This window comes from Schistocerca nitens, chromosome 1 (assembly GCF_023898315.1).
Source record: "Schistocerca nitens isolate TAMUIC-IGC-003100 chromosome 1, iqSchNite1.1, whole genome shotgun sequence".
Lineage (NCBI taxonomy): Eukaryota > Metazoa > Arthropoda > Insecta > Orthoptera > Acrididae > Schistocerca > Schistocerca nitens.
The window spans coordinates 963,867,699-963,889,888 of record NC_064614.1 but is presented as its reverse complement, the minus strand read 5'-3'; the positions used below and the strand labels follow the sequence as shown (position 1 = coordinate 963,889,888).

Sequence of the window (22,190 nt, the reverse complement as noted above, 5' to 3'; positions counted from 1 at the left end):
GCACTTTCGGTCACTCATTTTTTTAGATATCTGTGTCCCCTTTTGCATACTTCATTGCTGCACTTTTATGCTTTCTCCTGTCATCAATTAAATTCACTATCTTGTGCATTATACAGGGATACTGGGTGGGTATTTTGTTTGTACTTATTTGTTCCATTGCTGCCTTCATTATTTCATGCCTCAAAGCCATCCACTCATCTTTTATTGTATTTCATTCAGTTGCTGCCTAATGCTTCCTTTGAAACTTTCAACAATTTCTAGTCTTTAAGTTTTTTGAAGGCCCATCTCCTTAGCTTCCTACCTTACAACGTGACTTTTTTGAGGGGGGGGGGGAGGGGGGAGGAACATATTTGTGGTTAAGGCAAGTGAAAAGGTACATTTGGTGCTGCGGGAGCTCATATAGACGAAGTGTAGATAGTGTACCAATGTAATTAGGTGAGTTGAAGAAAGGTTTTTGGAAATGGTGGATGCGTTCTCTATCACCAAGTTTTATGCCCAACTATGAAAAAGCTTTTCCCTGATGGGAAGGCAAATGTCACTCTGCTGATGGAACAGGTGCAGACCCTTGGCACAGGCCCTATTATAGTTCACTGTTGAAGGACAAAGACTGGACACAGATTATTAAAGGACGCTGATAAAGACTGAATTCCATCAGTTACTGAGCTGAAGCCACCAAAATGGTCATGTTTTACTTGAGTATAGTCAGGCCTATTCTTGTGTGGTATCAGACCGCACCAAAGACCTACATGCTTTTGGCAAAGACAGATTGTAGAGAACTGCTTCAATTGCAAGTATGAAATAATATATTACAGTCTCTAGTCTTTGAAACAGAGTTGGCGCCTGGTACATTATCTTAATATTTTTTGGGGGGGAGGGAGAGGGGGAGAAACATCTTTATTCCTCTCCTAAAACCAAGTAACTAAAGTTTTGATCTCACTAGGTTCACATGGAAGACCCTTAAAATAATCTTTAATCTCCCTATTTGACTTTTGACATTTTACTTTGCATGGATGATGTCTACTTACAATTACAAGTTAGAAGTACAAGATTAAAATATTAACAAAAGTTAATAAATTTCGATCTGTTCCAAGTTTATATTGCATAAATAGTTAGGCTATATGCAAACAGTTATTGGTTTCACCAATATATATGATTCCATCTGCACATGGATATAAGTGAGCAAATGTAATTCAATTATTTAGGACTCCTTACCAGAGACATGATTTTAAATTAAATTTATTTGCTTTTACAACACAAACAACGCCTAATTCATGAAATAAAAATGACATCCATGTGAAGTTGGTGGGTTTTTAATTCAATCAACATATCTTACTCATTCACCAGACTGTTACTCATTCACTGAATGAAAGCAGTTGTCAGTTAAATATTGCTGAAGATTGTTTCTAACTGTTGCAAATAATTTCACGTGTTTAATGTATTGTGGCAGATGGTTGTATAGTTTTATTTCCTGATGGGAAAGGCTGTTCAAGACTACTTCTGGTTTACTTGGAAAGTGAGTGTTTTCCCTAATTTTAGTTTATGAATATTAATAGAATTGTTTCTGGTGTATGCTTTAACATATTTTCTAATATATTTGAGGCTGTGAAAGATAGAATCATAAGGTTCAGCTAGGATATCAAGCATAATTTTATTAGAATCTGTTCACCTGTGAACATCAGCAGCTGCTGAGTTAGATTTTGTCTGTGGCTTGTATGATGTTTCAGCTGTGCTTATAGTGTTACTGTCATCTGCAGACAATATTTGTTTTTAGTTAGTCAGCAAATAGTATCTGCAAAATTAAAATGTATATTAAAAATGGTGAACGAGGTGCCGTGTTTGATTTGACTGACTATGGAAATTCATGAGTAACTCCCAGTGTAGATCCAGGAAGTATGAGTCCTACATTGGAGAGCATACCTCCATAATTGTCTTGGGAAGATGTTCTCAGACAAAATTGACACAAAGAAATGGTATCCTGCAAAGTATCACATGTACCATTGCTTTCTTTCCAGCTATATACAGAAAGCATAACCAATGTAGAAAGGAGACCATTTAAGTGTTCAGTATTTTGTGGTAGTTTTAAAATCTGTTGTTCATCCTCTAGGACTAGTCACTTTGCACTTGGTACTTCAGAGACTGGAGGAAAAGACTGCATAACAATGTTCATGTTTTCCTCAAAGATAATGTCTTTGTTAATTTCATTTGTGTTTGATGAGGTTTTAGTTTAGTTCAGCTGCACCTTAAGAGCTCCCTGCCATCAGTTTCAACAATTTTATAGTGTTTTTGGGCTTGATATTTAATGTTGAGCTCACTTTGCGGTAATTCCCAAGGAACCTTATTGTGAGAGCATTGAAGTTCGAGTATGTTTTGCAAATACCATTGTAAAAGAAACTAGGGAATTGACAACACACTACAGTTTTACTGTGAATACCAGTATATTCTTACATAATTTGATTATGAGTTTAGCTGTTATGGTTCTGTTCAGTTTTCTCAGTTGGAAATATTGAATGCCATGCAATCATATCAGCTAGTTGGAAGTTAGTGAACTACTTGTAGCAATTGGTTGATGAATCCTCACCATACTACGAGTTTTTATGGCCAAGTCAGCTGGAGCTTCTATGGAATTTTTCGTCATTGTATGCTCACGAACACTGTGGTCGTGAGCAATATTACCTTTAGAAAACTAAATGAAACAGCTAGTGGTGGAAGCTAAAGAAATGAATGTTCTCCTATAGTGGTGGAACTAGTAGCCGCCAAAGTTTGTTTTTTTGCAAACCCAAACAATTTTTAAGTTACCCATACACAATGAGATGAGTATTGTAACTACTGGTGTAAAATCCACTGTATTTTAAATATGCACTGTAACCTTGATTATTATAGGATGATGGCTCTAATCAAGGATACTTTACTGGTTACGCCATGATATTCCTAGAAAAAGGCATAAGAATAGATTTACCAAGGTAGTTCATTGTCTTTGATCAATAGTTATACACAATCACAATCAGTCTAAAATTGATTAGATGTGAACATTTGTTGAAATTGCTCATCTGTTTCAGGCCACTTTGTGCTCTTCTAACTGTTCAATGAGCATACCCAGCAGAGAATCTTGTGCTGGGCAGTTAGGAGTCCTCCTAGTGTTGTCTCTTCAAAATGGTGATGAGAGATCATTTTGCTGGGTATTGGAGTATTTTGGAATTCACAGATACAAGATGTTAGAGGCAGCTGTTAAGAATGGCTATAGTGAAAATTGAATCACTTCGTGCTTGCTTTCCTCCATGTTGTGGTTGAAAAGGACAACCATGGAAAAGAGGTTGGTTTGGAGTGAGATGAAAGACAAAAAAGCTTCTGTTGGTCAGGTCAACTGCTTGGTAGGGCATACCTGTTTCTTGTAACTGATGAAAAGGATACCATTTAAAATCACTTCTGTGTTGGAGATTCCTCTTTAGGCCGTGACTTCCTCCTCTGTCAGGAAGAACCAACATAGTTTTTTCCCTAAACTCTTGGGACACAGAGTGTAGTGCTTTTACAAGCCAGTTTTAAATACCTGTGTTTCTGATTCAAAGTATATTTGTTTTTCTTAGTGATTTATTCCCATTTTACCATTATCTGCTCAACAGTTGAACAGTTGTGGTTATTTTTGGAAAGTCACTAATGAGTATATTCTTGTGTGCCGTAACACCAATGAAACAATAATCTTTTCCTAGATACACTTGGAAAAGGATGGTTTGCAAAACATGAACTGTAGGACTATCGGAAGGCAAAGTGGAGGTGTAATCAGCACAGTTAAAGAGAGAAGCAGTTTGATATGTCAAGGAAACTTTGTATGTGGTTATTAAATGTGTTGAAATATTGTACCAAGAAGATGTGAGAAACTGGTGCACACCTGAGAGGACATAATAAACTGCTTAATTGTTCTGAAAGTCGGATACCTGAAATGTGTCTCTGTGAGCCCTGAGCCACTCACACACTCTTTCTCTGAGAAAATGTTTTTAGGGCAATATTACATAAAACTATACCTCTGCATAAAACTTTTGCTTTTTGCTCATTGATTCATCTTACAATTAAGACTTTTTTATTGCTATTTTCCTTGAAATTTCTTATGAGAAGTACTCCTATATTTTAATTTTGATTGTTATTTTCACCTTAGGTATTTTTTGTTTCAGGTCTTAGATGCTTCCATATGATGATATGACTGATAGACCCTTAAAATGTCCAATGAAGGGCCAGAAATGGAGCTGCAAGAGATACTGTTGTATAGTTCCAGGCATGGTGATTCTGTAATGGTACAGGAGCTTCTTGTAGCGCGCAAAGATGGAAAGATTAGATTGGACATAAGCTGCAAGGGTAAATAGTACTTAGTAGTTATTTGTCAAATGTAATTATAAACTTGATCCAGGGATGTAGGCCAAAACTGTGGCCAGCCTCCCGAGTATTGGCAGGTTTAACCATAAACTTTAGCAACATGAGGAAACATGTGCAGGCACTGACCATGCCAAGGTCTGTGATAGGCCTGGCAAGCCAGTGATAGCATACGAGGCCTTTCGTAATTTTGTCCACAAAATATTTCTACGCTTACCCTTTAATTATTGTGCATGGTGTCCTTTGAAATACTCTCCTTTACAATTGATACACCACTCCCAATGCCGTTTCCACTTCTGGAAGCAGTCTTGGTATGCCTCTTGCTGGGTCACATGAGCACCATTTATGAATTTTCTTTTATCTCATCCATTGTTGCAAATCTTTGTCCTTTCAATGGGATTTTCAACTTTGGAAATAATAAAAAGTCTGCACGGGCCAGGTCTGGAGAGAACGGAGGATGAGGCAATGAAGTGGTGGGTGTGCGATATCATGTGCAAGAGCCATGAGGTGTCTTGCCACATTTCAGGGTGTTTTCTTTTCACATTTCCTTGCAGCATCGTAACAGGTCTCGATAGTACCATTGATTAACAATTTGTTCCTGTGGCATGAATTCATTATGATCTAGTTGTTCAAAATCAAAGAAAACTATCAGCATGACTTTGACATTTGACCTGACCTGATGAGCTTTTTTTGGTCTTGGAGAACTTTTCTTGACTCATTGTGAAGACTGAACCTTAGTCTCAACATCATAACCATAGACCCATGTCTTATCACCAGTTATGATTCTCTTAAGGAACACCTTGTTCTCATTTGCGCATTCCAAAGCTCTTCATAGATTGCGAGGCGAAGGTCTTTCTGGTCTTGACTCATGAGCCGTGGTACGAACTTGGTGCCAACATTATGCATTCCAAGACACTGTGTCAGGACTTCATGACATGATCCAAACGAAATGTTACAGTCTTCTGCAATCTCTTCTACAGTCAGTCTTTGATTGGCACGCAGACTTTTGTTGAAGTTCCTGGCATGAGCATTGTTGACAGACGTTGAAAGGCATCCTGAATGAGGGTTGTCTTCAACTCCCGTCCAGCCATTTTTAACCGTGTGAACCATTTGTAGCACTGAGAGTGGCTTAAGTGCTCATCACCGTAGGCTTTCTGCATCATTTGATGTGTCTCTGTAAAGATTTTCATGATTTTTATGCAAAATTTAATGCTGATGCGTTTCTCCTCCACCTCTGCCATCTCGAAATTCTCAAACTGTGTGTCACAATATTCTACTCAATACAGCACTGAACAATAACTAACAGACAAACAACAATGAAACTTCCAGCAGTTACACATTAAACACAGGCATGTGCAGGGATGCCAACTGCATTTCACTCCAACACACTATTGGTGCGAAATTATGAATGTTTCGGATTTTTTTGAACAGGCCTCGTACTCTAAAGATATAACGTTTATTTGTCTAGATTGCTCCTAAAATGATATGACCAGTTTTGATTGTGCTAGCAATCATCTTCAGATCTAAAATAGACAGGAAGAAATTTTGTTCATAAAAAGTTCTTTCTACTTACAAAATGTTCAATGAAAAACGAAAAAAAAGTAACGAAGACCGTACCATAAAACACCATTACAGAGTGGGAGGAAAGGGACTAACAAAGGTTGAAGCCAGGGGTGTTATGGGAACGTAGGATATACTGCAGGGAGAGTGTAGTGCTTTGAGAATTTCGGAGGAAATTCTAGAATCATTCGGCCTTCCAATGTTTCGAACACACGATATTTTAGATATGAGTAGGAGAAACGAATCAGCTGACTGCGCATAGTTTATTTGTATGTGCAGGTCAAAAAAGAACAGCCACGAGAAAAAAGATAAGAACGGGGGCTTATCGGCTGCAGACAAGTACTTGCTGTACAGTCCACAGAGTTTCGTGTATGGGCAAAGAAGAACAAGAAAAGTTCATGTAGTATTCTGTGTTCTTTAATGTCTGTGATGATTATAAAAAGACTAGTGGACAGTTGAAAGTAGTTTCCTAAGGACACTCATGTGTTGGACGCGAATGAGGAATAGAGACCTTTAAATTTTTTCATGTCTCAGTTATGATCGATGCGAGACACATGTAAGCTATTTTGAAGAAGTGTAAATGATTCTAATGTTCGGAGAATGAGTTAGCTTGCCGAAGTTATTGTTTATGAACGTTGAAAATATATTGTGATTGAATTGAAAAGTTTTCTACGAGTACAAAAAATAATTTCAAGAATAGAAAAGTAGTTAGTAAATTCCTTTAACCAGCAAAATATCTTTGGAGAAGAAGCTGTTGGGAGATTCACATAGCGGATTAACCCAAGAAGGGGACCTGCTACACATATCGGGCAAGTTAACTGAATTGAGAGACGTGCGAGTCTTGCACGCCAGCACCACACTGTCTCTTGTTGTCATCCGGAGAACATTAGAAGAGTTCCTGCAACAATTCAGGAAAGCTGGTGTTGGTAGGAAGGATGTACATGGCATCATCTGTGAAACACACAGTGTTGGGCTTCATGATCAGCAAGGGGTTTGGAGCAGGGGTGGAGTAGGAATGAACAAGGATATTGTGTAGGTTCGATGAATGGTGGAATACAAATGTGGGATGGGGGAGGGGGGGGGGAGTATAATGGGTATAATTTTCCTCATTTCTGGGCACAAGAAGACATAATTGAAACTCGGGCAGAGAATATGATTCAGTTGCTTCAGTCCTGGGTTATACTGAATCACAATGTAGTATGCAACTAGAGACAAGGCATGGAAGATCTGTTTCTGGACAAGGTTGGGAGCATAATTTGGTCTGTGGAGGCCTCAGTGAAACTCTTTTGCATACATAGAGAGGGGCTGCTTGCCACTACAGATGTGAAGAGCATGGTGTCTAGGCTGTAAGGAAGGAACTTCTTGGTATGGAATGGGTGGCAGCTGTCAAAGTGGAGGTATTGTTGGTATGTATGGAGGAACTGATGGAGCCACCCTTGAGGTGGAAATCAATATTGAGAAAGGTGGCTTGTTGAGTTGGGTAGGACCTGGTAAAGCAAACGAGGGAGAAAGTGTTGAGGTTGTGGAGGGATGCTACCCCTCGCACTGCTTGTCTTGTGCCACCTCCTTACCACACCACCCACCCCAGACTGCTGCACACATTAGGTGCTGGCAAGTTCGCGATGGACCCCAGAGGATGGAGACAGTAACCATGTGTGTGTGAGTTGTGCTTGCATGAATGTGTTCATGCGTGTGTTCTATTTCAGGAGGAGGACTGTTTTGTCTGAAAACTTAAATGTTTAGCCTCTTTTCATTGTGCCTGTCTGCAACTCAATGCCTCAATGTGTTAATAGTGATCTGTCCTTTTGTATTGTTATTCCATCCTGGACTTTCCATTGTTCCATTACATAATAAAATTTATTGTATTAAAACAAAGTTAAACAATACACAAAATAATTTTGGCAGGTTAATTTATGGTAGTAAAAGAGCTCAACAGCAGATAATAACAAAGTGTGGGGAGAGAGTATGAGAAGATAAAACAATAATTCTAATGAGCAGGCTGCTAATTGATAATGGAAGTTGCTCTTTTGTAAATTATGAAGTAATTTAATAAATAAAATGCTAGGTACAAAAAAAGGAAAGTTGTACCATCAAAAAGTTCATTCATAACAATAAATTACAAAATAAATTATCAAATAAAAAGCAAAATACAGAAGGGCAGAGAGGAAACATTGTGCCACTGATAAGTTCATTGCATCCATCAGGGTTCTTTTACTACCATAAGTTGGCTTGCTGACATTAATTTGTATATTGTTTAATTCTGTATCAGTGTAACAAATTTTATTACATAATTGTGCTTCAGTGGTGCCTTCTAGGAAATGCATGCATGTTTTTAGTACTTACATATAACTTGATACACTCTTTAATAATATTTTATGGTGTCTGCTTTGTCCCTTTCTTTTCTTCAAATGGTTCAAATGGCTCTGAGCACTATGGGACTCAACTGCTGAGGTCATTAGTCCCCTAGAACTTAGAACTAGTTAAACCTAACTAACCTAAGGACATCACAAACATCCATGCCCGAGGCAGGATTCGAACCTGCGACCGTAGCGGTCTTGCGGTTCCAGACTGCAGCGCCTTTAACCGCACGGCCACTTTGGCCGGCTTTTCTTTTCTTTCTGTATTGTACATATTGTAAGTAAATAGAACTTTTTATGAGCAATATTTTTTCTTACATGCCTGTCTGCAAGGATAGACACTGTTGACAATCCCTAGCTGTATGAAATACTTCAGCATTAATTTCTGACTTAGAATGCATTGAGACCATCTATATTAGGTCCAGATCTACTATCCAACAGTGACATGTGAAAATTTGTGCCAGACTGGGACTCAAATCTTGAATTTCCTGCTTATTGTGAGCAGTCACCTTAATCACTTCGGCTATCTGCGCACCCTCAGCAGACCAACCTATATGTCCATGTGTCACACTATCTATGTCATTATATCATAGTCCACTTAATTCATTACCCAAGCTTGAACCGTTATTTGTATTCCTGCGACAGGTAGAATGAGACAGTGAATAATTGGGACAAATGATGATGTTGTCGTGTGTCCACCAAGGCCTGTAATTCTTACGCACATGTCTGAAAGAACAGACATTGTTGATGCTCCAAAGCTGTATGAAATACTGCAAAATGACTTCACTCACTGTGAATTACTTAACATCAGCTGTATTATGTATAGATCTATTACCTAATAGTGACCTATAAAAATTTGTGCCACACTGGATCTCATACCCGAATTTCCTGCTAATCGTGAATGGCAGCTTTAACCAGTTCGGATGTCTGTGCATGCTGTCCAGACCGACCCAAAATCTAGGGGACTGCATTTAGTGGGTTAAAGTATAATGATGTAGACCGTGTGACATGCATAGTTTGTGTTGGTCTGGGGACCAAGCTTGAATAGCTGAAGTGGCTAAGGTGAATACTCACAGTGAATGTGAAATATGTGTTTGAGTCCCAGTCTAGCGCAAATATACATATTCCACTGTTGAGTAGTAGATCTGAATGTAATACAGCAGATACCAAGGAATTTGCAGTTGATGAAATAATTTCGAAATATTTTTTCTGTCCATTTTAGATCTGAAGATGATTTTTAACATGGTCAAAAGTGATTCCTTCATTTTGTAAACTTGCAACCAAGACAAGCAAAGGTTATATTGACATTTAAGATTGATTTTCCACATTCTTGACCATATCGAGCATTATAGTATTTAAAAGAATTTGGAATCAATGTATTTAACTGAGGATCACATTCAACATTCTATAGATTGTTTTTGTGTGATTTATGTAACGAAAGATTGTATTATTGAGCTCAATTAGCAAATTTATCAACAAAAATAATCAATTTTTGAAATATAAATAATTGGATAGATAAAAAAATCTTCTTATCTAGCAGTAGCAGTAGCAGCAGCAGCAGCAGCAGGAGAACACACACTAAAGGGTATTACAGTTTGCTAGCTTTTTGAGCCAATGGGCCTTTTTCTGTCCGAAGGGTTGAGGGGAAGGAAGAGGAGCGAAGGAAAAGGACTTGTGAGAATTAAGAAAAAGAGTAGAGTTTGGAAAAGTTGCCCAGAACCCAGGTCAGGGGAGACTTACCAGATGGGATGAGAAGGAAAGACTGACGTTCAGTAAGTCTCACCTGACCTGGGGTTCTGGGTTACTTTGCAAATCCTACCCCCTTTCCTAAACATCACCAGTCCTTTTCCTTCACCCCTCTTCCTGCCCCTTCAGCACTGCTGCCAGAAGCAGGAGCCGCTGGCACCAAAAGCACAAACTTTAATATCTGTGTTCTCTTGCTGCCGCTTTGTGCATAGATTTTTTATGTATCCAGTTACTTATGTTTTCAGTTATTGAACCTGATTAATATTTCTTTAAGGTGATCTTCTTCAGTACCTTTGTGGCTTAAATTATTTTGTGCGATGATGGTAGTAATGAACCTTGTGGTGTAGCTTGTAATACTTGATAGCACACTACTATGGTCAGTAGCCTCTAAAATACTCGAACCACAAAATTGGCTATTCCAACATATTACTTGCACATTGTTACTACCAGAGAAAAGCAAGTTACAGTAATTACCAATACTGTGCTTCTACTGAAACACTTTGTTGAGCAGGAGGTATATAATGAGACTGTTCAGACAAGAATAGGTAGAAGTATATGGAGTGATAGAGGAGCAAATAACTGGACATCAAAACAGAGGTGGTGGGAAGACAGTATTGATATTCTCAGGCTGCTGATTGCTGCAGTAGAGAAGATGGACTCTTTCAGTGAGTTCCTTGGCCTTCAGCCAACTGATTACAACAACATTTAAGTAAGTCTGCCACACACATTCAGCAAGGACAGAAGCTTTAATTAATAGTATGCTCTTCGCTCTCTGTGGCATATACCACTGCCTTATATGTAAAATAAGGGAAAGGCAACCACTTACTTATAGGGGATTGGTGTGCGGTGCACAGGAACGCATAATAGAAAACAGGTTTCTATTACCAGTATGTATTTCCATGCACCATGCACCAATCCTCTGTAGGTAAGTGGTTGCCTTACATATTTTTCCATTGTGGAATTTCCATTACTGTTATTTATTGTGTTGTACTTATAACTTTGCGAATCTCTGTCCCTCTTTCCCTCCCCCCTCTTCCTCCTTCGTCCCTCTGCTTGGCCTCCCCCTCCACCTCTCCCCACCCTCTCCCTCTCCTATTCCTGCTCAGTCCCCTACCACTTTTTTGAGTCCTAGTATGGAATTCTATTACTTTACCCTGGTTGTCTGTAAGCCACATAAGCTTGATGAAGGAACCCAAGAAAATTTTTGTGCGAGAATGTACTTTAGCAACATCCATGATGGCCTTCCTGTCACTAAAACTGTATACTGGGTGAGAAGTTTTCGTCTCTGGAACCTCTCCCCAAAGTTCATAGAGGTATTTTTGAAACACCCTGTATATTAGTCACTGTCTCATATTCCAATATATTGTGGTTAGAACAATAGGTAATGAAAATGAAAATGAAAGTAAATGAATGCGACATCAAGAAGAGCAGATTATAACATTTCAATTCCTGCAGAGAGCGACACACTATGCCATTTGTCAACGTGGATCTGTAGATGACAGTGGCACTGTTGACCTCTGAATGCCTCCAATAGTGCATGGTGACACTTTATACTACGAACTCAAACTTTAGGGAGTAAAATCTTCAAAGATTTCAAAATAAAAGTTTTAGTTGAAATCACTTTATTCACTAACACAGTCAGATTGCTGTCTCTTACTGCCACAGATTTCAAGTTCCTCCAAAATTCCCACTGATCTCAAAATTAGATACCTCAGCATTTGTAATTTAAATAATTGATAATTTAAATATAAATCCCCAGATCATGAAAAAATCATTTAATCAGATGAGGGAGATCTAAGGGAACGAACTTACATATGAAGTATGCTTTACATAATCACTTTACAGTACGAAAATTGTCTATTTTTGACTGTTAACACACATGCAGCTACAGACAGTTGCTAGTAAATTGTTGCTCACCAAACATTATTGTGTTGTTTCCGCTAATTAAATACATTTGTAAAGTGTACTTAAGGTAAGGAAAGTGATATGAAACACAACTGTTGAGAAAACTCTTACCATCATGCACTGCAAGCCACTTTCTTATTTTGAATAGAAAATTTCTGTATATTACTGTCTGAGACTTTGTATTTAAATAAATATTGGTTATGGATATGGTATCATGTTCGTGTCAGACTCTTGGATGTATAGAAAACAGTTTAATATGGAACTTTTAAGTTATTTTTGTCATCTTATTGCAGTAGCTCACATCACTAAAATTCTTTTCTGATTCAGGTTTTGGTAACAGCAACATATTTTCAGATGGAACACTTTCTCAGATTCAGCAAGAATGGGGAAAATAACTAAATGCAGCAATACTGACAAAACTGTACTATTAATTCCTATTATCATTTAGGGCAGCAATACAGTCAAAATGCGGTTACTGTAATGTTTCTAAATCATTTTATTAGTTGTGATTTTCTCAGCAAGGTTCATTTGCTAATTCATTACAGTTTTCAACTTCTTGGTGATGAATTAACATTCATGGAGGTATTCATCGCATATCTGGTAATTGTTAGTTTCATGTTAAATTTCAGGGAAGAGCAAAAGTAATTTAGGCTGGACACCTTTACACCTTTCTACATACTTTGGCCATAAAGATGTGGTTGAACTTCTCTTGACCCATGGTGCGGATATCAATGCTGTTAATGATGTTGGAGATACGGCATTGCACAAAGCAGCATTCACTGGCAGAGAGGTGAGATGTATATTGAGCCACTGTTTCAAGTTTTCATACTACAGAATTTAGCAAAGATTATGTTCAGTTACCTGTAGTTTATACCAGTGAATATTAAATGGGTAATAACATCTGAAGGGCAGGTTATTTACATGTTGTAATAAAATAGCTATGACAGTGTGACATTTACACTGAAGATGAGAAAAATGTAAGCATCTCACTTTTAATTTTCTTCTTTTAGGAGTTTTAATGAAGTGAAGTGAGGAGTATGTGACTGAAACATCTGTGACCAAATGTGAGACATTAGATAATGTAATTTTGAACATAGTGTACAAGCCACTTCTGTTGCTTTTGGTCTCTTTTATGTTATAATTTACAAAACTGTACATTTGTATTGAGTTATATAGCTTCCATTATGGACTGTAATATAGTAGATTAAACTCAGATTGATTAAATAAATATGTTGTCTCTGTAGATGACGGTTGGTAGTTTTTGAAATGATGTACTATAGTGCTATGGGTAGATAATACTGTTGCAATTCCAAGATTTTTACAGTAATTATATTTGAAATAACTTCAGTATAGGCTATTAACATTTAATTAATCAAACAGCTGAATAATAGTTATACACCAAGAGAGCCCTTTCATTTGCTATAACAACATGATAGACTCTGTAATCATAGTGATCTGGCCCTGCCATTCACAATCTGAGCATCTTAATGTGATGTGATCACATTGAAGTGCCAATATTAACACTTCTCAGAGACTTATGTAGGGCATAAGTGTTGCTGGAAAGTGGTCTATGAATACCGTAGTTGCAAAGGAAGGAAGGTATAAGCAGATAGCCCAAAGTGAATTACAGAAGAGGCTTGAAAAAACTTCTGATAAAAATGTAAAAAGTTGTAATATATGTTTGAGAGCAGTCAATAACAGAAGATGCTAGAGTGTGGCTGGCAGATGATCTCTAGATATTGTAGAGGGAAAAGCACATTAAGAATGAAATCAGGCAAAAATTACTATCATTTCACGTTGCCTAAACTAAAACAAATTGGTAACACACCTTAACAGAGATATTCACAGAGTAGCTCTGCTGAAAATCCACTACAAAGGGAATTTTCTTTGTTGTAAATGTACATCACACTGCTCTTTCATAACATGGTCATGTCCAGTGGGTGAAGTAACTTTGAGTGAGATGCACTTTGACATAGTTGTATTGTTAAAAATTGTTGGTGTAGGCTGTGTATTAGGTACCCACAAAATATGTGCCATTTGAGTTTACCTTCATACCAGTAGTTAAAGTTAGATAATATTTGTGTAAATTATTTCTGAGGTGTATAAATGTGGACCTTCTTAGGAAAGTTTGGTGATGAAATCTTCTTGAGTTATCAAAAGAGTAACAATCCTATTCTATCAATCCTTTCGCTGCTACAAACATGCTCATTGCATTTCGTGCTGAGGCAGCTTTTATATAGCTCTAATGCTTGTCAAATGCTGGTACCTGTGCTGAGAGATGGTAATCTGGCCAATTTGGAATACTTATCATTTGATTTTTCGAAAACTATTAGGTGAAAAAAATTGATTTTTGAATATCTTATGGTTCGGTATCTTCACTCAATAAAGAACTGTGTTTCTTTTCGTTACCTATCATATATCCTGTGCTGCAACAAATTAAGTAAAACATAACATGAAATTTTAAAGATTTCAGAGAGGTAAAAATGGAGTGCGTAAACTTTGCATTTGGTTGATTTTAGATCATATATTGCAGTCAATGAAATGTTGATAAGATATCAAAATTTTATTTAAAATTGAGAGCAGAAGTGGGTATTTCATTGTGTTCTTAAGTTATTGAGTTTTATATCTGAAGGATAGTTGCGGAAGGGGAGGGGGGGGGGGGGGGTGCACAGTCAAGTCCTTACGCACTGTGAATCATGCAATCATGTGAATTGCCATATCTTATCAACAATTCAAGGTATCGAAATGAGGTTTTTTTGCAAATGATTGCATGCAATGAGGCACATATGTTGTATGATGAATACTCAAAACTTTTTTATTCACAGAGGTATGGAAGTAACTTATTCACAGCAGTGAAAGATCGGTAGCTCAGGACATATTTGGACATCCATAACATTGTAGGAAAATCTAAACAGTGTGCGTATACATGTCTACAACACCTGGGGAATGGCATAGCAGGATGTGTATACACACCCACAGCAACGAAAGGGTTCGAGTCTTGTAGGATACTCTCATTCATGTTCTATGGACAAAGCTTCTCTGTTTTTCAAAGAAGCAATTGAACCAATTACACATACTCAAACCTGCAAGCACGAGACACTAGCAGAGGACATGATAGTGTGAGGGGAAATAGATTGTTATGTGTCAGTGCTACCAATGCATATTTTACATAGCTGCCTGAATTGCTGTCAACCAGGAGTGATCTTGAAAAATTTATTTAACTTGATCAATCCATATGAAAGTTATGGGGAAGCTGCCATTCTGGTCAGATAGACTGTCATACCATGACTAGTAAAAGAAGTTTGTTGTGACTTGTCAGTGCAATAAAATTTCTCAGGTTGCTTGACACACAATTTCTCAGAGTGTCTGCAATATTTCAGAAAGCATACACTGCCCTCACAACGTTTGATGAAGCGCTAGTGTCTTGCGTTGTATCTCCCTTATATAGTCATTGTTGGAAGATATAGATCCATGTAAGTGGGTTATGGTATATCCCATGTCCCATGCAGGGTGTATACGCGAATGAGGAAAAAAAATTCATGGATTTTTCCCAGATTTCCCAGTTCAAAATATACTTTTTCTCTGTTGCAAATACACTTTTTCCATGTTAAGTGACAGTATACTTTTCCTCGGAACTTACAACTTATCAATCCTTTGAATGGTTTTGGTTTTATACACTGGCGTTGAATTTCCTAGCACTTTAGAAAACGAAACTCGGGGAAAAAACACGTTTTGGAAAGATATCTGATGTGCAGCAATATGTACACTGCATATTTTCGTATAAATTTTAATTCCACCAAACACCGCATGTTACTTTTTGAGATTGCGATGCACTTTTGTAAGCCAGTCATACCTCATGTCACGTGCTCTCGGCAGATTATGTCAGCGACTATTCAGAGCATAGGATGTGTAATGGAGTCAGCCAATAGCAAAACCACTGTTACGTAGCGCAAACATACAATAGGAAAAATTAATGCTTTAAATAATATGCATAGTACTGCTACAAAAAAGTTTCACATATAATATTGGTCTCGAAGATTAATAAGCTGTAAGAGAAGCTAAGATCTCACATATAATGTTGATCTTGTTTGCGTGTCTTATGCTCTAAGATACATCACACAAATTTGCCAGTAAAATTTTTAACAACAACATAAAGGTCTTATCTTCTAGGCTCGAAATTATTCTAAATGGTATTCCTCAAAGAGTTGATTTTTAAATGAGAGTCAAACACTCTGTGATTTAAGAAATTCATTGTACATTCTTGCACTTAGTTCATCTTGCGTAAAAGGAAATTTACTTTGAAAGTAACGCTTTTCAAACAACCATTCGCAGTATTTTCCTGCAACCTGTTAGAAATAGGTTCGTTTCAGTAGTTGCACTCTCGTGCCAGATAACAGGCGTCACCGCACTTGCGCAGCTACTATGACGCAGGAAGCCTGTATGTTCATACGTGTAAAACATTAAAAGATCTTACATTATGACATAAAAGAAAGAAGACATTAGAGGATGCTCAAGAGCATCAGAATTTCGTGAATCATAGTAAAATTCAGCTTAAAGTGCACATTCGTAAGTACAGATTCAGGTGTAAATTCTTTTGCAGTACCAGTACTGTATTATCTCATGTTTGGTTCTTTATTATGGCATAATTCCATAGGTGCTAGATGAAAATGTGCATTTGAAATGCAGCGAACAGTTGAAACTAGCCAATAGTGCAGAATTAAACACTTCTTTTTGAATAAATTGACTGCCTCAGCGGGAAAGATTAATGAAAGCCAAATTTCTTTAGCAAACTGACAAAAATAACTTTATTGTTCTGCAAGATGATTAATGCTTGACTGTCAGAAAGGTGGAAATAAAATAAAATCTGAAACTAATAACATATTTCAACTCAGCCTTCCGTAATTATGTGAATGTATTTTAATTCACTTGATAGCTCTCGGCCACATAAATTTATTTTGTTTTCGTTTAACGTGAGAGCAATAAATGAAGAGGAACCAGTAAAATCACTTAATGCAAACACGTGTCATGTGAAGACTACCCACCTTACTATTACAATTCAAGACCGCTCTGAGCTTCAGTCCTGGATCTACGGTATTTCCGAACCGGGGCAATACTGGATAGTGCCCCCCCCCCCCCTCCTGAGCGTTTGAGATAAGAGTAATTATAACAATGCTGATCATTCGCAAACTGTCAACCACATTGGCATTCACCCGTTCTGCATTATTCTGCTCAGCTCGTATAGTCCCGTCCCCTTTTGTCTGCAGGAAAGCTTATTTCTAGATGCCACGGGAATTCCCCTGGCAGAGACATCACATACACTACGCAAGCATTTAAAAATCAACTTATGATTCATTAGAAATCAACATAGAATTTGTTCAAAAATGTTCAAAACCAACAGGGATGCGTTTCAAAATAATATGAATAATCGATAGACCAACGTGCACTGGATGCTAGGTGCTTTGTGAAACAAGGTCTTTTTCCTCAAGAATATGAATATGGCATCCCCCCCACCCCATGAAATTGCCGCCCAAGGCAGATTACCTGGTTTGCCCACTGCCCCCTAGATCCGGGCCTGTTGCCCAAGAGTGAATCTGGCAGATTAGGCACGCCAGCAAAATTTTTCCGGGTAGCATCTTGCTGCTATTGCTTATACTGCTAACTGCCACACTTGTATAGCCAGAAGTGGGAGAAGATGCTACTTGTACGCGACACTACAGTGCATGCGCATTAGCTCGCTTGCAACTGCTCAAATGAATCTAATGTAAGCAGTTGTGACGTCACACTCATCGGAGGCAATTTGTTGTTATGAAGCATTGCATAGTCTTTCTAAAGCCTTTGACACAATTGGCTGTTGGCAGGAGCTTGTATAAGCACTGTTTTTTGTTGTTGTATATGGCACATTTCCTTTGCAACTTAAGTTTTTTTTCCCCCTCCCCTAATTCATGTTTTAGTGCTCCAGTATTACTCTGTAATAGCGAGATACAGTAATATACCTTTACAGTATTGGTTCTTACCAGTTCAAGTTACAAAAATTTAACTGAAAACTAAAACAATAAAAAATTAGTGGATTTTTACTGGTTTTCTGCTGGATGAAAAAATTCCCAGGTTTTTTCTGGATCTCCTGGTTGTCCCGGCTTGTATACACCCTGCCATGGTTTTCCTGCAGAATGGGTGGGGTGGGGGGTTTAGGAATGTGTCTTAGAGAATCCTATCACATTGCCACACCATTAGTATAAATACAAGTATGACTGCATGCTGCAGTGCATAAGGCAGTAAGTTTGAACTGCCAACCACATAAACACAGAGGTGAGCGGTGGCTAATTGGTTATGGAGTGGCTATTGTGAGGATTTAAATTTTCACCTCTGCAGATGACTATGAGGAGACTGACTGTGAGAGTCTTGCATTAATCCAGAATAAGGGAGGAGAGTAAATAGCTTCTGACATGTCGTGGATATTTTCTTGTGTTTATTGCGCTTTTATTTCACACTGTGTCCGGTATGAACTCCTGAAGCAATAAACCCAAAAAGAAAATTTTCATTGATGTATGGTGGAAACCTTCATTTGCGCATAAGTTGCTTCTATGAGCTGGATACCTTCCACCCTGTATGTCAACTAGAAAAATTGTGGAAAAAGGATTCCAAGCTATTTAGTATTGTGAAATTTCTTAAAAACTGCTGTGACTGTACAACATTCTATGCTTTGCTAAGATGATTCTCAACCCCATCAACCTCAATGCATCACAATGCATCTTCCTCCACATGAGTTAGGCTTCTGTAAGTAAACACCTGCATTGAGAACCGTACAAAATAGCTAAGACATTGCTATTCAGTTGCAGTATCGACAATGTCTTTGTCGACCACATGTGGCACGTTCCACTTACATCTCTGTAGAAGAAGATACATTCCAACAGGTCGCCAGTGTGCCACCATGCGTCTCGCTTTCTCCAGGAGTTACCATTTCATATGAATGGTTCTGTGGGTGCCACCAGAGGAGGCCATCTTTGCTTCATCCCACTGCATGCAATGTTCTCATCCACGTGTCTAAGATCTGGAAACGTGCAGTGGGAGTAGAAGGGCATAGCATGAAACTACTAATGTTGTAACAGCTAGTGTGTGCTTGAATCGGAGACAATGTGAGAATGACAATCAAATAATCAAAATATTTGTATTTAATTGTTTATCCTGTTAATAATGTGAATAAATGTGATGATTTGTTCATTTACTAATGTTTATAGTATTCTGTGCCACCTCATTCAGCTATGGACACAGTATTCTGAAGGCATGCATATAGGACTTGACAGACACAATGACTACATCACAATGCAATTTACAGCAACTAAGGTGACAGCTGAGATATGTGGCAAATTTCAGAAATTAAATCCAGTGTGACACTGTATTATGAGATCTTCTGGTAATTTGTGGATCTAACTGGGACAGAAGCAAATACAGCAACAGCTTCAATCCTCAGGATATAAACTTTTGTCATCATCTAAGAATGTGAGATCATCAGTGGAATGGATAGTCCATTAGGGTACTGTCATCTGAAGGAGCTGAATAAATCCATTGAACTACATTTCACAGACCCAGAACTTCTTGGCTTCCCAGGCCTTAACATCTCATTCTCTGAGAGTAATCCATGATGAAGTTGCATCAGGAAGAGGACATAGTTATTTTTCCAACTGATAATGGGAATTCCAACGTGCTTCTTCACAAATTATGAAGAACATGGCAGCAGTCCTAAATGATCCAGCATATAAGGCAATGGCAGGTAACAAAAATCCACAGTAGTAACACCCACAGTAGCAAATGACAGTAAAAGTATAGTCACGTTAATGCTCACAACACAAACAAGTACATCTTCCATGTACACTGCCCGGCTGGTACAAGTATAACAACAAGATCCACGAATGGAGTGGAATTAGATATCATGTAGTACACAACAGAATGAAGGAGAGAGCACTCTGCTCCATGGTTACCAGGTGTACTGGTACGAAATGAGCGTTAAGATACAAATGTGTCGATAGGGAACATTTGTTGTGAACGAGCCTTAATTTTTTTGTTTGTTTGGTTGGTATGATATCTGTCAAAGATATTTAGTATGTATCAAGTCATGGAACAAACATCATCATATGTTTTCATCGTGTTAACAATGTCGAATTTTGTACCAGAGAGCGATGATTTGCGGAAAGCATTAATTTTTTGTTTTCATTTGAAAAAAAGTGCTGCAGAGTCGCATCGAATGCTTGTCGAGGCATGTGGTGATCATGTTCTATCAGAAGCAAAAGGCAAAAGATGGTTTCAATGGTTCAGAAAGAATGATTTTGATGCAAGAAATGAAGAACGTGGAAGACCACCAAAAAAGTTCGAAGACGCCGAATTGCAAGAAATATTGGATGAAGATGATACTTTGAGTCAGAAGCAAATGGCAGCAATGCTAAATGTTGCACAACAAACAATTTCTGACCGTTTGAAAGCTATGGAAAAGATCCAAAAGTGTGGAAAATGGGTGCCACATGAATTGAATGAATGACAGATGGAAAATCGAAAAACAATTTGTCAAATTTTGCTTCAAAGACATGAAAGAAAATCAATTTTGCATCAAATTTTTACTGGCAATGAAAAATGGATTTATTTTAAGAATCGTAAACAGGAAAAAGCATGGGTTAATCTGGGACAACCATCAACATCGACTGCAAAACCAGATCGATTCGGCAAGAAGACAATGCTCTGTGTTTGGTGGGATCAGAAAGGTGTGGTGTATCACGAGCTTCTAAAACCCGGTGACACTGTGAATACTAATCGCTACAGACAACAAATGATTAATTTGAACTATGCATTGACCAGAATGGGCCAGAAGACATGGCAAAGTATTTTTTTTTTTTACACGACAATGCACCTGCACACAAAGCAAAACTGGTTCAGGATACAATCAAAATACTTGGCTGGGAGCAGCTACCCCACCCACCGTATTCACCAGACTTGGCCCCTTCTAACTACCATTTGTTTTCATCAATGGGACACGCATTGCCTGAGGAACACTTCGATTCCTACGAAGAAGTTGGAAATTGGGTGTCTGATTGGTTTGCTTCAAAAGACAAACATTTCTATTGGCGTGATGTCCACAAATTGCCAGAAAGGCGGTCAACATGTATAGAAAGCAATGGTCAGTACTTTGAATAAAATGTTTTTACTTTTCAATTAAAAATTAGTGTTTCATTTTCACACACACACACACACACACACACACACACACACACACACACACACACAAAAAGAAGAAGAAAAAAAAGAAAAGAAAAAAAAATGCTCATTTCATACCGGTAGACCTGGTAAATAGACAAACATTAGAATGTCCCACTCGGTGGTGCTGGACAGCGGCAATGTGCACCATTGGAATGCACTGAAGCCTGTGCGATCTGAAGGTGCCACCTCCTGGCGGCCAGTATTAGCCGCCACATGCCAGTGTAGGATATGATCAAGAAACAAGTGATGGGCTAGCACCTGTTGATTTTAACTGACATGATTGGTGTAGTTGCTGCAGATTATCACAGTCATCTCCTCTTATCGGGGAAGCTGTAAGCTTGTGTTACACCGGCATCCCTCCACCATAAAATGGGACAGCGCTTGGTGTTCAGATTGGTGACATTGTCTTGTGTTGTGCTGCTGGTGGGTGCCCTGTGCGCTGCAAAGAGTTACCTGTCGACTTGCATTGGAGAATAGGGCCAAAAGTGACTTGGACGGTGATGGGATTGCTGTGGGTGGGACGATGACACCAGATTCTCAGAAATGACTTGGGCCATGGGCACAGGAGAGAGCTCTGGCAGAAGTGGTGCCTGCTGTCCCTGCCTTCGGCTGTTGTGAACAGTCTTCTGCACCCAGGTCCTGATGAACTGGATGAAGGCTAGAAACAACGTAGGAGGGTGAAAAAGATGTAGGATCATATGGGGACATAATCTGTGGAAGGCCCACCATGAACGAAAGGTAGGAAAGAGGACCAAGAACGGGAAGAGCAGGCTTCTTCCAGATGTGGGTGGAGGTGGCAGAGAAGAGTCGTCCACTGGGGGTTGGCATCGATTTTGTTAGTGGGTAGCCAGCCTGTCTTCTGTCTGCAATATGAAGACATGCCGACCATACCGGCTGTGGATGACTGCTGGGATTCAGCACTCACGGCGACTAAACACGCAAGCCCAGATTGGAGTTCCAGGTGTGTAGTGCACCTTCTGAGGTGCCTTTGGTGGCCTTGGTGTAGGGAGCAAGAGATTC

General features: G+C 38.5%; 1 protein-coding gene across 1 annotated transcript in view; it reads left to right on the top strand.

Moving 5' to 3' along the window:
* Positions 1 to 22,190, top strand: part of LOC126194829 (oxysterol-binding protein-related protein 1-like) — a 424,899-nt gene that overhangs the window by 21,721 nt on the left and 380,988 nt on the right. The window contains exons 3-4 of the mRNA XM_049933164.1: positions 4,164 to 4,344; positions 12,557 to 12,717. Of these exons, the coding sequence (XP_049789121.1) occupies positions 4,209 to 4,344; positions 12,557 to 12,717 (297 nt within the window). The 5' untranslated portion in view covers positions 4,164 to 4,208. The remainder of the gene's footprint in view (positions 1 to 4,163; positions 4,345 to 12,556; positions 12,718 to 22,190) is intronic.